The sequence below is a fragment of the Cordyceps militaris genome, assembly GCF_000225605.1.
Source record: "Cordyceps militaris CM01 unplaced genomic scaffold CCM_S00004, whole genome shotgun sequence".
Lineage (NCBI taxonomy): Eukaryota > Fungi > Ascomycota > Sordariomycetes > Hypocreales > Cordycipitaceae > Cordyceps > Cordyceps militaris.
Window position 1 is genome coordinate 1713489 of NW_006271972.1, and position 15832 is coordinate 1729320.

Consider the following 15832-nt stretch of genomic DNA (forward strand, 5'->3'; position numbering starts at 1 on the left):
CGGGTGCGGCCCAGTCGCATCATGGGCGGCCTGTACGAGCACGTCGATGGCGGGACGCCGCTGCGCGCGGTACTGGCGGCGGCTCGCCCGGGGGAGCCGGACGCGGCGACGCTGCGCATACTGGCGGCGCGCGTCGCCGGCATGGTGGGGAGCCTGCACCGGCGCGGCTTTGTCTGGGGAGGTGAGTCTGGCGACACGGCGGCGACGACGCTGATTGATTGTCTCGTGGTGGATGGGCAGGGCAATCCGTGGCTGGTCGACGGCTTTTGCGCCGCGTATCACGACGACGCGGTGCGGAGCGACAACAAGGCGCTGCTTTCGCTGCTCGGCCAGATGAAGGCGTATTATCCAGAGGCTGAGGGAGGCGGCTGGTCGGATCATCCGGTCTGAAGGGGCCGGGACCAAGGAGGCGTCGAGGGTGGCTTTTCATCGGTATGTACACGCCGCTTGGAGATGGAACAGTGAATACGATTACTTCTACTTGAATTAATACTCTCCTCCTTGTGACCGTTGTCAGAGATTTTTCGGATCCAACAACTTGGTTTTCCAAGAGACCGTATCGTGTGTCTACCATTTCATCAGCCGGGTTACTTTGGTGTTGCAGGGTTGTTATGGCCCTGTTTGAATGAACATAGATAGCAAATAAGCTGCAGGGCCTAAACAGTGAAGCTTATCCATCCAGTCCGGCAAATCGATTCTGCGCATGGCACATTCAATAAACCACATCCATTCACTATCAAGGTGGCACATGAGTGACTGCGGGCGCAACCAACCGCAGCAGCTTTCCGTCACGTCCCGTGTTCCGGTGTTTCATGGCCCCAGATAACTCGACTTGGCATCCAATAGGGGCGACTGCCGAGGCGAGTTCGTGTAGGCACTCGCTTGGACAAACCCAACAGTCTCTTCGAGGAGCCAAACTATTGGACCCATGGTGGACAACCAGCAGCAGTATCACGTACCTTGACCGCGTGCTGTTGGCAACTGAGCCAGCAAGATTTGTCTATTACGCGCCGGTAATCGGTACAGTGGTTCAAATTTTCCAAGTCGAGCTTCGGGTTCTGCTTGGCCGCGGACATCAGTACTCCAATAGAGCGTCCGACATGGCTTGTGCTATAGTTGCTCACCTAGCTTGTTTGCTAATCTCAGCAGTTTTGTCTGTGCGTGAAGAGTCTAAAAATAGGCCAGGAATACTCACCAAGCTACGCGGTGCATCGTGCGGTTAGCACAAAGGAGTAGCTATACTCTCCAACGGGCCAACACGGGAGTCTTGCAGCACGTCGGAAAGGGTAGATGTATTACATAGCAGGCAATAAATTCAACGCAGTCCACCAGTGAATTTCATAAACGTATTGGAGGTCTGTTCTTATCACAATGTGCGTTTATTGCTCCTCTTGAACGAGACAAGCATGAAATTGTCTACAGTTGTCGTGTTGGCTGGCCTAGCCTCCCGAGCGGCGGCCCGGTCCCATGGTCGAGGTATTTGCCAAAGCCTGAGCAAAGCAGCTTCATGGCCTGGCCTAATACTCCTTCTTTCCGCAGTGGCGGCCTTGGCGGCGTATGTATCTTCGAACGTGGCCGTCCGGCCCCGGATCGAGGGCGCCTGTGTCCGCTCCGACGCCGCGCTCCGGTGGCTCGCATCGCAACTGTCCGAAAACGCGGCAATTTCCTGTCGCGGGCAGCCTCTCCAGCAGCACAACGCGGACCGCTACTGGGGCGAGCAGTTTGGCAAGAACGCGTCCGTCGTCGTCTACCCGGCCACGACGCACGATGTGAGCCGGGCCGTGCAGGCCGCCGCCTGGTCCCCATTCGGCCGCGAATTTTCCGTCGTTGGCGGTGCCCATAGCCAGGTCAACGCTAGCAGCAGCTACGGCTTCGTCCTGGACATGTCGTGGATGAACAGCTCGCAGCTGATTCTCAACTTCACAGACACCGCCACCGCCGGCGCTCCGATTGCGGCCGTCGAGTACCAAGGCGGTGCCAACTGGGGCCAGGTGCATGCCGTGACCAATGGGACCGGCTACGCGGCCGTCGGCGCGCGCGTGGCCAATGTCGGCGTCGGGGGCTTCTCTCTCGGGGGCGGCATCGGCTTCCTGGCCGGCGCGTACGGCTTCGCCACCGACCGGCTAGTGCGGCTGGAGGTGGTGCTGCCGTCGGGGGAGGTCGTCACGCCGACCAAGACCAACGAGCACGCCGACCTCTTCTGGGCGCTGCAGGGCGGCAGCGGCCAGTTTGGCATCGTCACCCGGTTCTGGCAGCGCGCCGTCGCGGAGCCCAAGAGGAGCACCCTCGCGTTTTACTACGTCGAGGACGAGTATGTCGCGCGGCTGCGCCAGCAGACGGTCGAGTTTTTCGACACAAACAAGGACCCGTTTAGCGTCGTGTACTACAGCTTTGGCTATCTGCCCGACGACCTCGGCAACGCGACGCCGGAGAGCTACGCGAAGCGCACCCTGCTCATCACGGTGCATTTTGACGACCCGACCAGCCCGGGCCAACTGAACAACACGGCGACGTTTGAGCGGCTGCTGGACGGCATCGACACTTCACGCGGCACCGTCGTTTCAACAGCACACTACGCCGACCTCGCCTTCATCGGCGAGGCGGCATATCCCTACGGGTACCGCCGCGGCTTTTACGGCGGGCAGACGTCCGCCATCGACGTCGACTACCTCGCGCGCCAGACCGAGACGTTCTGGCGCTACGTCGACGCGCTCACCGAACGGGGCGAGCACCCTTACTCGGCCTCGTTTGTCGTGCAGTACATGCACCCCGGCCTGAGCGGGCACCTGCCCGCGTCCGACGCCGACACGGCGTGGCCGCACGCGGTGGTCGGCCACCAGACGCTCTTCACGGCGGCGTACAAGCACGCCGAAAACGACGCCCTCACTCTGGCGGCCGTGCAGGCGCTCAACGAGGGCACGTACGCGCAGCAGCGCAAGATCGGTGGCGGGCGCGTTCTGGCCAACTATCCAAACTACATAGCGCCGGGGGACGGCGGGTGCCGCGTCTGGGGCCGCAACGTCAAGAGGCTGGTCCAGGTCAAGCAAAAGTATGACCCTGGATGCTTGCTTCGCAATGGGAAGGTATTTGCGAGTCAGGGGTGTGTAGAAGGAGGCTGGGCCAATGTGTTTGATGATTGTGAATGACGGTGACTTGGTCGACTGGGTATCTAGAGGCTCATTTCCACCGTGATTGCCTAGCAAAGATGATATGAGTGGATCATTGTCATGCATTATGAATTTTGACAAAATTCATGATGCCGCATTTTCTCAAGACTTGTGGATATTTGCGTACTAGTCATAGACTGAACCGAACGTGCACAGCTATACTCTGGCTTCAGTTCATGGTGTTGGCGGATGTATAGATGGGATCTATTCCGAGTCTTATCTCGAAGCTGATTGTGAAGATTGTTTCGTTGGTCCTTGATGGGAGACTAGCCTGTTGGTTTCTCTCGCCAAGTATGTATAGTTGAATAGCAGAAGGAATTCTTTCCATGATCCGAGTGTAGGTTATCTCGAGTCGGCCACGAAATAATTGACCGCCAGCGGCTCCCCGAGTCCCATCTTTTCCTCAAACGCCCCATGGTCCCAGCGGATACGCGCTGTCAGGCCAGGCTCAGCCGGCAGCGAAAAGACACGCGAGACCTCATCCGCACCGGTCAGCGATGCAGGCTGTTCCCAGAGCATGAAAACGTAGCGATGCGGTCCCGAGGGCGGCGGCGGGCCCGGGGGCGCATATGGCACAGCAGGCCGTGCGCTCGTTTCGAGTCTTGTGAAGCCGTCATCGTCGGCGGCGGCGGCTGCCACGAGGTCTGTCTGGATCCAGTGGATGATGGGGCCGAGGATAGAAAAGGACGGAAAGGGGGCGTCGAGGTCGATGCAAACGGCAATGTACTTGTGACCCCCCTCGCGGGGCTGCGCGAGCGAGGTCGATACGGATAAGGCTGGCGTGTCCTTGGCAGCGAGCTTGGGCAGCTGGATGCCAGAGCGGGAGACGGCGGTGTTGCCTGGGAAGACGACACGGAGCGACGGCGGCGCGTCGGCGGTGTCGAGCTTTGCCAAGGCACGTAGGACACTGGGACAGGGTTTCATGGTGAGTGTTTGATGGGTTGGTGAGCAATGCGTTTGGTGATGATGGACTAGTTTGTTGTTGATGATGGACTAGTTTGTTGTTGATGATGGACTAATTTGCTGGTGATGGAAGAGGATGCGTTTGGTCATGGACCAATTTGTTGCATGGTTCGTTTGGTGTCTGAGGTGAGTTGGGTGGCTCGACAACAAACGCGTGGTGATTCGTAATAGCGCCATAATAACTAATTGCATTACTTGCAAGCTAAAGAGTATTCGGCTACTCCGTAGTCAAAGGTCTATTATGGTCTATCAAAATTCTTTGTAAACGCTACAAGAATCGTGCACAAATCCGCGAAAAAGGAAAATAAACACTTTCAGAGTGCTGGCACTTTTCTCCGGTTCATCTGTATTGAATAGTGGCATTCAGCTCGTCACTTCAAACGGCCACACATTCCAGCGATCGGCACTATCTTTCTCTTTGTCATATTATTGCAATATAGTGACAATAGCTTGTTTTTTTCTGCATGAGACACGAACTCGCCACTGCCGGCGAAGCAGCAAGACATATGGAATGCCGAAGCTCAATCTCCTCTTTCAAGCATGGTCCAGACCGACTCAGTACAGAAACCGGCTTTGGAGCCAACTTCCACGACCGAACAAGACTCTCCAATTCTCATGATAGTACGTACCCGCACAGTACACTCCACCACATCTCTCGATAATAGGTGGCTAACGTATCACTGAAGCCGCTCTCGAACCATATTTACTGGCGCCACATATCACGAGGCAAGATTCAATGGCAACGGCCGAGATCTAGGCCCCCGCCCCCACCGCCACCGCCGCTTCATCGACTAAGCCCAGGCCCGGGCGAATATACTTGCCGAAGCACAAGAGGACTATTACTTTCATCATTTTCGACTAATTCGTACAGATTAGCTATCGTAATTTAGTTCACCGCCCACTGCCAGAGACAACAAGTCAAGAGTCTAGTACCTCAGTCACGAGAGCCTCATTGTCCCCATGGCTGGACGCCTCGTCACATCGGTGGGCTGTACACTCATATCACAGTCACACTGCTGGGGGGCTCGAACACTTGGAATCACGTCTCGGAGAACTCCCCCTCACTTCAGAGCGGTCCGCGTCATATCACCGTAATCGAGCTGTCATTTCAAGTCAGCTACAAACGTTACAAAACCGGCTTCCCGCCATAATGATGCGATATAGCAGAGATGGCGGCGGGTCCTCGGGGAAATCCTCCCACCCACGGGGGCGATGAATCGAAGCGCTTCATTGACCCTGGTATATCTGGCCAGCATGGATGCCCAAAAACAACGAGCAAGCCTCCCAGCCTCCCTCCCAATCCAGGGTCCGCGTGCAACAGGGTCAACCGCTTCATCTCTGCATCCAATTACATACTTGTCCCATCCGTACTGGTCCAGACCTGCGGCTGATTCCCAGCAGCCGGCAGAGTGATGCGGACAACAGAGGTCTTCTGCACGACGACGATCCGTCCGAAAGCGACCCCTGTCCTGCAGTCGGAGCGCTTCCATCTTCTCCAATCCGTCCACAACACGAATCAACACATATTCCCATATGCCGCCGACGACCCGCCGGCCGCTTTTGCTCGGGTTACAACGACAGAAACCCCACCATGCGAGGCAAGCCGATGCGAAACCGCGGGACACCAAACATGGATTGAGAAACTCTGTGGATATAGACCAAACCCCACAGATCGATCCATCATCGCCGCGGGCGGCGGATATATAGTTAGGATAGCAATCGAATCTCGTCCGTGTGCGCGCTGAGCACGCCCGAAGCTGTCAGGCCCCCGTCGCTCCGAGACACACAGATGGCGCCGGGTCGGGCCGCCCGCCTCAAGTCCAGAGTGGCGTGGTTTCGAAGCGCCACGATGCACCTTGTCGCTGAAGCTGTGCATGCAGTCACAATTTTCAACGCATTGTGGCTGATTACTGCGGCTGACTTGATCGAGTCTGCGCTGCATCCCCCAAGTCTAGTCTGGGTGCCTGGTACGAGCTGCGCCCTGGGCGCCAGTGCATATGGAACAACACAGGGCAAGACAACATTGGCCCCCCCAGGAGTCGATTCTTGATTTGCCAGCCGCATCGAGACGGGTTGGGAATACATACCAGCCTCTGACACCTTTCCGTTCAGTCAGCTCCGGGGGTTTGCGCTCAGCTAGACAGGCCAAGCTCCGCGAGCCGCCCTGCTGGCAATACGCCATCAAGAGTCTCGACTGCAATGGCCTGCATGAAGCAAGCCAATATGATGATGGTCAATCATTTCCCAGTCTCAGCTCGGCATTTTTACTCTCGAGTTACGAAGTACTGCCGCTGGTGTATGAACCTGTTGGGGTTCTTCAAGCAGTATATAAGCCCGTATAGTCCTTCGCTTCCATGTTCATGAAAACCCAAACTCACAACATCTTCTACTACTCTCTCGTCTTTTGAGCCATCGATTCGTCCATATATCCCCTACCTCAAATCCACTGTCAACATGCAATTCTCCCTTGCTACCATTGCCATGGCGGCTGCCGTGGTTGCTGCTCCTACGGGCGGTAACACTGGCGGCGGTGCTTGCAGCATCAACGGTGGCACCAACAATGGACAGGTGAGCTGTTGCAGCTCTACCCTTCCGGTTGTTAGCAGTCTTCTTTGCGGAATCCTTTCTGGTTCCTGCAGCTCTGGCCAGTCGGTCTACTGCTGCGATGCTACCCAAGTGAGTTGATGCTCTGAATTGCGAACTGCGTGCTGCGAAATACTAATGGGTTCCTTTAGACTGGACTGATCAATATCGGCCTGAACAACTGTGGCAAGATCCTCTAGAGGGGTTGAGGATAGAGGATCGTCTCTGAGATCACATTCTCTAGAGCTTCGAAGACCATCTCAGGCAGACAGCGGTACTGTGGATGGTATATATCAACTACATCATCTCATCGAAACTCAATGGTCGCGTTACTCAATGCCATAGAATAGATGTAAATAAACAGTTACTGCATCCCTGTTGAAGATTTAAACTTGATGTACGTGCGTGACATTCTGTTTGCATCTGGAATATCAAGCCTGAGCTCTCGAGTAAGAGGCGCCGAGGTCCTCACGCGGGACAACCACTTGCAATAACAAGAGTTGCTCGCAACGGTGCCCTCAAGGCTTGATCAATCTAGGAGCAAAGGAAAATATACGCAGGGTGGTCTGCCGATGGGCTCTATGACGACACGAATTATTGTTCCCCTACCTAGGATAGGTTAATATTTTCGCAGTACATTCCCTTGTAGTTTCTACAATCCCGTTTTCCTTTTTGGTTTCATCGTGTCCCGGGTAGCTTCTCCGAAGAGCACGCCCATACCTGCCTATGCGCCCTTTAACAAATTGTTTAAAACCATCGCTGACACATTCCACCTCTCTGTTCCATTTTGTACGTTTTTTTAAGCGATGCCGAACTGTCGCTGTGTAGCCCATGTTCTTGTCATCGCAAAGAGACGTCGGCGCCGAGTCGGCAAGCTAATCGGCCAACACTAAACCAAACTAAACGCCGGAACCCAATTCAGTGCGGCGACGACGGAAATATACACGGACTTGTGGCTGTAGGCTGGCCATTTTGTCTCCTTTTCAAACGGTCAAGGGCTGATTGAGGTGGCATAATTACGTCCTAATAAGCTCCGGTCCCGGGCTACTCTGCGGATGACGACCTCTCTCGGAAGACGACGAGAATTCGTGCTCCCATATCGGCCATGAGTATAAAACGAGGGACTGGCTCGTCTTGTTTTCAATCTGGTGCTGCCAGTCGCCTCCACATTCGACAATGGATAGCCAGGCCACAGAAAATTCCTCCACGGCTGCTTCAGCACCAGCCGTTCCTCCAGCATCTCCAAGCACCACCAGCCACGACAATGGCCGTCAACAAGACGATCCGGGCGCGACCCCAGCGGCGGCGGCGGCGCACTCCGTCTTCTCGCAGCGCACCAAGGTCTTTGTGATTGTCATGACCGTCTTCGCGACCTTTTTCTCGCCCTTTTCCTCGTTCCTGTACCTACCGGCGCTGACGCCCATCGCCGACGCCTACCAGCGGTCGCTCGGCGACGTCAACCTGACCGTCACGCTGTACCAGGTGATGCAGGCGCTGTCGCCGCTCTTCTTTGGCGATCTCAGCGACCAGGTCGGCCGCCGGCCCGTCTACGCCGCCGCCTTTGCCATCTACCTGGCCGCCAACGTCGCCCTGGCCGTGCAGCGCTCGTTTGGCGCGCTGCTGTTCCTGCGCGCGCTGCAGAGCACCGGCAGCAGCGCCACCGTGGCCATTGGCAACGCCGTCGTCGCCGACCTGACGACGCCCGCGGAACGCGGCGGCTACATCACCGCCGTCCAGGCCACAATCATGTTCGCGCCGGCGCTGGCGCCCGTTTTGGGTGGCATCTTGACGCAGTACTGGGGTTGGCGCTCGACGTTTTGGTTCTTGGTCGTGGCGGCTGGTGTCTTTGTCGTCATATACGTACCATTTGTGCCCGAGGTAAGCTACCTTTTGTCCTATTTTTACTACAACACTGGGAGTCTCGCCAGAACCGAAATCAACTAACAATCGAGGTAGACTGCAAGAAACGTCGTCGGAAACGGCTCCATTCCACCGCCCACGCTCAACAAGTCCATCATTTCTACCCTGCACTGGCGCCGCAAGCGCCGCGACCTCGAAGCGCATCCGGACGCGGCGCCGCTTCCCTCCCCCAAGCCTCGGCCCAACCGGATCCCCCTGCCCAACATCTGGGCCGCCGTGCGGATCGCGTTTGAAAAGGACGTCGGGCTGCTCCTGCTCTTCAACTCGCTTCTCGTCATGAGCAGCTACGCCGTACTCGTCCCGCTGCAAGACGTCATCCGACGACAGTACCGCTTTAACGACCTACAAGTCGGCCTGTGCTACATTCCCTATGCCGTTGGCAACATCGTCGGTGCCCTGGTCATGGGCGGGGTCCTCAACTGGAACTACGCGCGTGTGGCCCGCTCCGTGGGCATGACGCCGGATCGGAAGCGCAACGACGAGCTGCGCCGGTTTCCGATTGAGCGCGCACGCATCGATCCCGTGTGGCCATGGGTGGTGCTCGCCATCGCCACGACGGCCTGCTGGGGCTGGGTCGTGGACTCGGGCGCCAACCTCGCCGCGCCGCTCGTGGTGCTCTTCTTCCAGGGCATCGGCGTCGCCGGCCCCATGTCGGCGCTGTCGACCGTCTTGGTGGACTTGTACCCGGCGAATGCGGGACGGGTCTCGTCGACGTTTAACCTGACGAGGGCGGCCGTCAGCGCCATCGCGTCGGCCGTGGTTCAGCTCATCATTGACGCGTGGGGCTACGGCTACACGTACTTGTTTCTGGGGCTGCTGCTGCTGGTCGCCAGTCCGTCGATCCTGTGCGTCAGAATATGGGGTCCGAAGTGGCGCGAGGCGAGATATAAGAGGATGGAGAAGTAGCAGGCGAAGGAGCAAGAAAAGCAGGCCGCGAGGCAGGGAGCCGTACACGAGTCAAACTAGAACATAGGTATCGGTATTCGATTAGAAGACGGCTCCGCAGAACTTGGACAACTATAGATTTAAACGTAAATATACCCATTTCCCCCTATACTGACCGTGGCCATCTCATTCGTGCTTCTTCTTGTCGGGTAGTTTCTTCAAGCCAATACCCAACACCACCAACACCCTGACAACGATCAACGGCCAGGTCGACCAAAACACGACATAATCATCCCTCGTCCACTTTCCCACATCAAGCCACACCTCCCATCCCCCAACCGCCTGCGCAGTCGCGTGGCAGTACACCGCGTCGTTCATCAGAATGCCCGCGCACAGGTACCGCCACAGACGCACGTCGTCAAACAGACGCATCACGACGGCCTCGAGAAACGCAAAATAGATCCAGCTCCCCCCCACCGTCGTGTAGATGTACGTCTCGGACGGGGACAAGGGGAAGGCGTCGCGGGTCATGGCGGCCAGGTAGCGCCCTGGGTTGTACAGGCACATCCAGGCGCCGTGGAGGGCCGCCAGGGGCTCGAGGACGGTGAGGATGAAGCGAAAGGCAAAGGGCACGGTGGCCGTGGCGGGGACGATGGCTCGTTCGGTCATTGTTGCGGGTGTAGGAGCGATTTGGATGGGTTGCCGTTTTTCCTGGCAGAGGTGTAGTTGGAGGGTGGAAAAGCGATCGCTGAGGACACGACAGAATCTGACGTCGACTTCTTCGCCAGCCGGCTGACAAAGGAAGTAGCCAGAATGGTTAAACAGCTACCGTACGCCCTTCTGACTCACAACGGATAGGAAAAAAATGCGGCGAATAAATCAAGAAATGCAAAGAAGTATGAAAACCCATTACGCTGTGCTTTTATTCTGTAGAGTCGATATTTTCAGGATTTATTAGCTTCTTCATTCAGTCCTCGTCCATCATCTCCTTTTCCTCGTTCTCGGAAGCAATGCATGGCCTCTTCTCGAGCCTCTCCAGCTTTTCAATCATATTTAGCCTCTCCATATCCTCCTTGGCATCCTCTACCACCTCCATCTCCGTCCTGGCGCGCACCTCCTTGATAGCCAGCAAATTCTGCTCCGATGCCGCCGCGAGCTCCTGCTCCAGCTGTTCCTGCAGGGCCTCTTTCAGCTCCTCTGTCTGTATCTCCAGCCACTAATAGTACCTCTCGCAGCGCACATCGAGCTCCTGATCCGTCAGGCCCTCGTCCTCCAAGCGCATGAATTTGTTATCGCCCACATCCGGCTCCGTCGTGTCTGCGCGGCGAAACTTGGCCTTAACGGCCGAACTCGTCTGGCCGGAGCGATTCCGCCACGAGGTCGGCCGCCGTCTATGTCAGCAACAGTCGTACCTGCTCAACCGTCATCTTCTCCCAGGCCTTCCACCATATCCTCCCCAGCGCCTTGCGATACACTTTGCCGTCTTCCGTCGGCCCAATCCACAGCACATTCACAAACCGATACCGGCCATCGCCGCCCTGTCCAACCTCTTCCCGATCGGCCGCCTCCGTTGTCAGCGAGTGCTCCTTGGCAGCCTTGGTCGTCATCGTGGCCTCTGAAATGGCAATGACCTCCTGCTCCTCGTCGTCTCGCGGCAGCGCACTACCCGGTTGCAGATTCAGGCGTACGCGCCCGATCCAAGCCTCATCTGTGCCACTGACAATCTCCATTTCAGGAACCAGCGCTTCCTCTCGCAGCTTTTCGTTTGTGGCCGCGCGCTCCTCTGCGGATCCGCGAAACTGGAAACGCACGCGCGCCAGGCTGCCTTGGAAGAGCAGGTGCGGGTAGTAGGAAGCCGCGGGCTGGCTTGCAAGGCTTGGCCGGGTCGGGATAGGGTAGCTAAACTTGGGCGAGGGCTGGATGTGACTAAACTGCGCAGATTGGTAGTATGGCGACTCGAGGCCGTCTGTGTGCTTGGTCCAGTTGTCCGGCGTAGAGGCATCCGGCTTCTCAAAGTGCTTGCGGACTGCATGGTACGAGTTGTCCACGTCTTCCCAGTCCTCTGTGGCCTTGTTCTGCTTCTTCCACTGGACAAGTGGGGATATCCTCAGCTCCGGTCGCGGGCACGAAGAGTCTGGCCGCCAAAAGGTTTGCAAGTGCAGCCCATGATGGGATATCCAAGACCAACTGGGGAAATTGTGACCTTTGCCCGCCCAGTCCAGACCGGAGCGTGGCTTCGCTCCCCTCCGTCTGTGCTGCCACAGAAGGCCCAGGTCAAACTCAAACTCGGAAACCCCGAATAGAAATTCGCTCTGGAAAAGCTGTCTCACGGGTGCCGCGATTCCCTCAAACGCGTTGAGGGTGTCTGTGGGCATTGTCAACCGACGCGCCGCGTATGCAGTCGCGAGACTTGCGTACTGAGCCATGTCCGGCCACGCCGGAATCGACAGTTTGTCTATTTCTTTCGTCGGTGCAGGCAGGCCGTCCGTCTCGGAGAGTACTTCCAAGTCTTCCGACCAGTGCGCGCCAGAACACGCCCACGAAGCAACAGGGCCTAGGCAAATAAGCCTCCTGGACAAGACCGTTTCCTGCAGCGTCCAGGCTCTTTTCGACCACATACTTCCAGCATGAATCACGGGTGGCAGTCCATGTGACCCTTGGGATGCCTTGATCAGTGTCTGACAAGGTAAGTCGACGAATGGCGACACGTCAGAACCTGATTTGGCCTGTGAGATGCGTGGGATCCCCGCATTGGCGTCCTCTGATGACAATGCAACAAGCGTCACATGGGCATTGGCATACACCGAGCTCATGGCCTTGATCTGCTCCATCTTGGACTCTGTGTCGTCCTGCACAATGCACACGCTGTCGACCCAGAGATACCGGATACCGATATTGGCGCAGAGACGCACCGCGTCGTGTATGGTGGCCGGGAGCTCCAGGTAGCCACCTCGCCGGAAGGCACCGGGCAGTCGCAGAAAGGTCATGTTTGCCTTTTTCGCCACGGGCAACGCGGCGACGCCCCAGACGTAGCTCAGCGTTGCGTAGCGAACGGGCTCCTCTGGCGTGACGATGCACAGATCCTCGACGTCAATTAGACTGAGCCTCGCCTGTAGCAGGACAAAGTCTTTGTATTTGGCCGAACAGGTTGATTCGTGGTGCTTGTCGCACCGTTCCATCCAGCGCCGCATCAAGCTGACATTGTACCCGTCAACATCGTACAGTCGGCCCCGGCCCGTAGTGGACTTGGCGAGCACCGGATTCGTCGACAGCAGTATATCCAGGCGCAAGTTAATCAGCTGGGCTCGCCGCTGCGCAGGATTCTTAGTGTTCGCATCCAGGTTTCCCCAGGCAATAGTGAGCAGCGGCTGCTTCAAGCGGAAGTGTGCGCTCACACCATACACGTTGCCATGCGTCTCCTCGATATCGGGGTGGCTCGAGCATCCCATGACAGAGGCGCAACTCTTGCAGCCGGAGGAGGAACGCGCTTCAAGGTCGGCCGAGGTGCCGAGGAAGAAGTCGACTCTTCCCTGATACTGGCTTGTCGTCCCTCGCGCCACGGCCACTTCCCAGAGCAGAAGAGAGGCGCTCAGTAGGAGACACGGCTCGCATGCTTTGAGCCGATCCATGTTGGCCAGATGTCCGTGACAAGTACAGAGTGTCGTTGTTGTCGCCTTGATAGGAGCGGCTGAAAGAGGGCTGAAGTAGTGGGGCAGCCATGCCGAATACTATGCGATTCGAGGTGGTGAGGCTATTGAAGCATCTACGGCCAACATTTCTGTCGTAACTGTCTTCGCCTATCGCTAAAAGGGTATTAGGAGGCTCTACGCAGACTCGAACTTTGGCGGCTCCAACCAAGCGGTGGCTAGGATACTATGTACCGATACAGACTCGACGATTCTCAATGATTTGATGCAATGATATACTGGATGTATTGACGTGGAACATAGACCTACGATGTTGACCTTGGGATTATAGATGGAGGAGGATACCGTTACGTCCGCCATGGGAGGAGGGTGTCGGCCCATAACTGACGGTCATCGGGCGTTGCTTGGGTAAATGATTTGCACAGACGATTGTCTCCAAAAATGGCACCACTGGCACAGGATCATAAGATGTCCCACAGAGGACTACATCTACGGCGTAGTTTCTCGTTGGCCGCCCTTTCTTCCTCGGCGGCAATCCAAGACAATGACGGTGCCGAAGCGGATAACAAGGGCGACCAGCAACTCGGTCACAAGGAGTCCATGTCATTTCGTTTCGTGGATCCCAGGGCATTTAGAGTTGCTCTCTCGCTGCCCTTGCTACTAGCGAGCGCGGCGGCGCGATAGACGCGGTGCAGGTAGCCGGAGCGCGCAGCAACGCGATTGTTCTCTGAGACAGCTCACCGGGGTAGAGCTTCATTCACCGCGTACCAACTAGACATGGCGCGAGTTTTAGTACGCTGGAAAGGGGTAAGCGCAGCGCGTTGCCGAGTTTCATTATCAGTCATCCCTTGCATCGGCCAAAATGGCAGCAAAGCATGTCGGCATCTTGTTAGCCCCGGATGACGATGACCAGGTACATAGTTACGCGAGACAGGCACGAAAAAAGAGAGACAAGCAGATGGGAAATGGGCGGGGTCAAAATGGCGACAGCCCTCAATCCTCAATCGGGGCTGTTCAGCAGGTCTGGGATTGCGTCGCAGGCAAAGGCGACAGGGATGCAACGCCACGACTGTACGAAGTCTCCCTTGGGTTAGTTAGGGGTTGGGGGCTAACCTACATGACGAAATCGCAATGAGCCTCATTCGGTTTGATGGCGTCGCACTCTCTTGCGCCCGCACAAGAGACGAACTCTTGCAGTTGTTGGAGTGCAGATGGGGATGAAGAAGAGTGTCATTTCGGCCATGGCAATAGTTCAAGACGCAATCGCCCGTGTCGCACCAACACACACGGGCGCGAGAGTAGCACAAAGATGAAGGTCGCCCGAAGCCCTCGTTGCACAGCTTTCCCTTTTCGCCTCTTTTCTACGTTGCTGAGGGGGCGGATGCGCGTCGGTCGGTCGTGTATCGCGAGGCTGTGCGACAACCTGAGCCCGAACCGTGTCGGGGAGGCGATGGGCGCCTTTCCTTGTCGGTAAAAGGAGAACTGTGACGGGTGCACAAATTGACCTCGCGTAGCATTGGCCCGCCATCTGTCGAGGCGAGGGTCACGTCGGAGAGTCAACGACGCAGGGCTGTCCGATGTGGCCATGACACGAGCACTGACAGACGAGGCGTCGCACTCCATGGCTTGAGATGAGCGCCCCGTATCAACAGATGCAGCCACAATGAGGCGGGCAAAAGAAATCATGTGTTGAAGCAAAAAAAAAAAAAAGGAAAATGTAGCCAAAATGGGCAAGTACATGTTGGCAAAAAGGAACGGCAGATGGCCGACCGCTCTGGCAACCTACCCAGTCCCCCCCCCCGGAATTACAGATGCCAACTAGTTTGGCAGCCATGTCACCGAGGGAATGGGTTGAGCTAGCTGCGGCGCCCGCCTTGGTTCGAGCTGAACAAGCGAAGCTGGCCCTCGTAATTGGGCAGCTGTGTGTACGGATACGTGTTTTCCTGCAAGCCACGGGCGCGCATCACCAACTCGGTCAAGACAAGTTCGAGTGGCGGCCATGTGTCCTGGGGCCAGCCAGCCAGCCCACTGTAGAAAAAAGAAAAGGACAGGAATACGCCGCAGTGGACACTGATTTGCTTGAACCCGAGGATGTGGTTGTCCGTCCGTCTTTCAGAGCTAAGCCGAGTCGAGGCCTCGTACGCGAGATACATGACTCTCTGTAGCTTATTATGAGCTTGATCAACAGGCGGTTGGAAACTTGCGCACATGGCGTCATGGGGGGCCTCGTCGCTTCCGATTGAACGATGATACTCTGGCGGTGGTGGATGGCGCAACGATGCACTTGTGATCTGGACACTTGGCTGAGCTGGTCCTGTAGCTACATAATTACACTCATGAAATTTGAATGAGGCGTACCCCATGCTCTCCACAGACGTCGGGCAATTTAGGGCGCCTCATTCTACCTGGGTCTGTCGATTCGCCAATCGGGGGTCGAAGCTGAAGCTGGGTTGACGGGCGGATTCCGCGATGGAGAAAATGATTTGTCACAAAAAATATAGAATAAAAATAAAAAGAAGCCTGTCTCACCAGCAAGTGGGAAAAGGAAAAGGCAAGAAAAAAAAAAGAGCTGGAACAAGATTGCGGGAAGCCCCATCTAAGGGGCGGCGTTTTAGAGCTGAGCAGAGGCAGGGCTGTCGGCCATGATAGGACATGTCTTGCACCCAC

The 15832-nt window shown here is 56.6% G+C and overlaps 6 protein-coding genes across 6 annotated transcripts; 3 read left to right on the forward strand and 3 right to left on the reverse strand.

Moving 5' to 3' along the window:
- Positions 1-1406: 1406 nt before the first annotated feature.
- Positions 1407-3146, forward strand: CCM_05562 (FAD binding domain protein; the record flags this gene model as incomplete). The annotated part of the gene is made up of 1 exon (XM_006670706.1): positions 1407-3146. One exon carries the CDS (start codon positions 1407-1409, stop codon positions 3144-3146), a length of 1740 nt encoding a protein of 579 aa, XP_006670769.1.
- A 363-nt stretch (positions 3147-3509) lies between these two features.
- On the reverse strand, positions 3510-4091 carry CCM_05563 (protease inhibitor (Tfs1), putative; the record flags this gene model as incomplete). The annotated part of the gene is made up of 1 exon (XM_006670707.1): positions 3510-4091. One exon carries the CDS (start codon positions 4089-4091, stop codon positions 3510-3512), a length of 582 nt encoding a protein of 193 aa, XP_006670770.1.
- Positions 4092-6584: 2493 nt separating this feature from the next.
- Positions 6585-6913, forward strand: CCM_05564 (uncharacterized protein; the record flags this gene model as incomplete). Its single annotated transcript, XM_006670708.1, has 2 exons — positions 6585-6806; positions 6866-6913. 2 exons carry the CDS (start codon positions 6585-6587, stop codon positions 6911-6913), a joined length of 270 nt encoding a protein of 89 aa, XP_006670771.1.
- A 976-nt stretch (positions 6914-7889) lies between these two features.
- On the forward strand, positions 7890-9539 carry CCM_05565 (florfenicol exporter, putative; the record flags this gene model as incomplete). Its single annotated transcript, XM_006670709.1, has 2 exons — positions 7890-8591; positions 8670-9539. The coding sequence occupies 2 exons, from the start codon at positions 7890-7892 to the stop codon at positions 9537-9539; spliced, it is 1572 nt and encodes a 523-aa protein (XP_006670772.1).
- Positions 9540-9704: 165 nt separating this feature from the next.
- On the reverse strand, positions 9705-10187 carry CCM_05566 (uncharacterized protein; the record flags this gene model as incomplete). Its single annotated transcript, XM_006670710.1, has 1 exon — positions 9705-10187. The coding sequence occupies one exon, from the start codon at positions 10185-10187 to the stop codon at positions 9705-9707; it is 483 nt and encodes a 160-aa protein (XP_006670773.1).
- Positions 10188-10485: 298 nt separating this feature from the next.
- CCM_05567 (Heterokaryon incompatibility) lies at positions 10486-13147 on the reverse strand (the record flags this gene model as incomplete). Its single annotated transcript, XM_006670711.1, has 3 exons — positions 10486-10719; positions 10759-10872; positions 10931-13147. 3 exons carry the CDS (start codon positions 13145-13147, stop codon positions 10486-10488), a joined length of 2565 nt encoding a protein of 854 aa, XP_006670774.1.
- Between the last annotated feature and the right edge of the window lie 2685 nt (positions 13148-15832).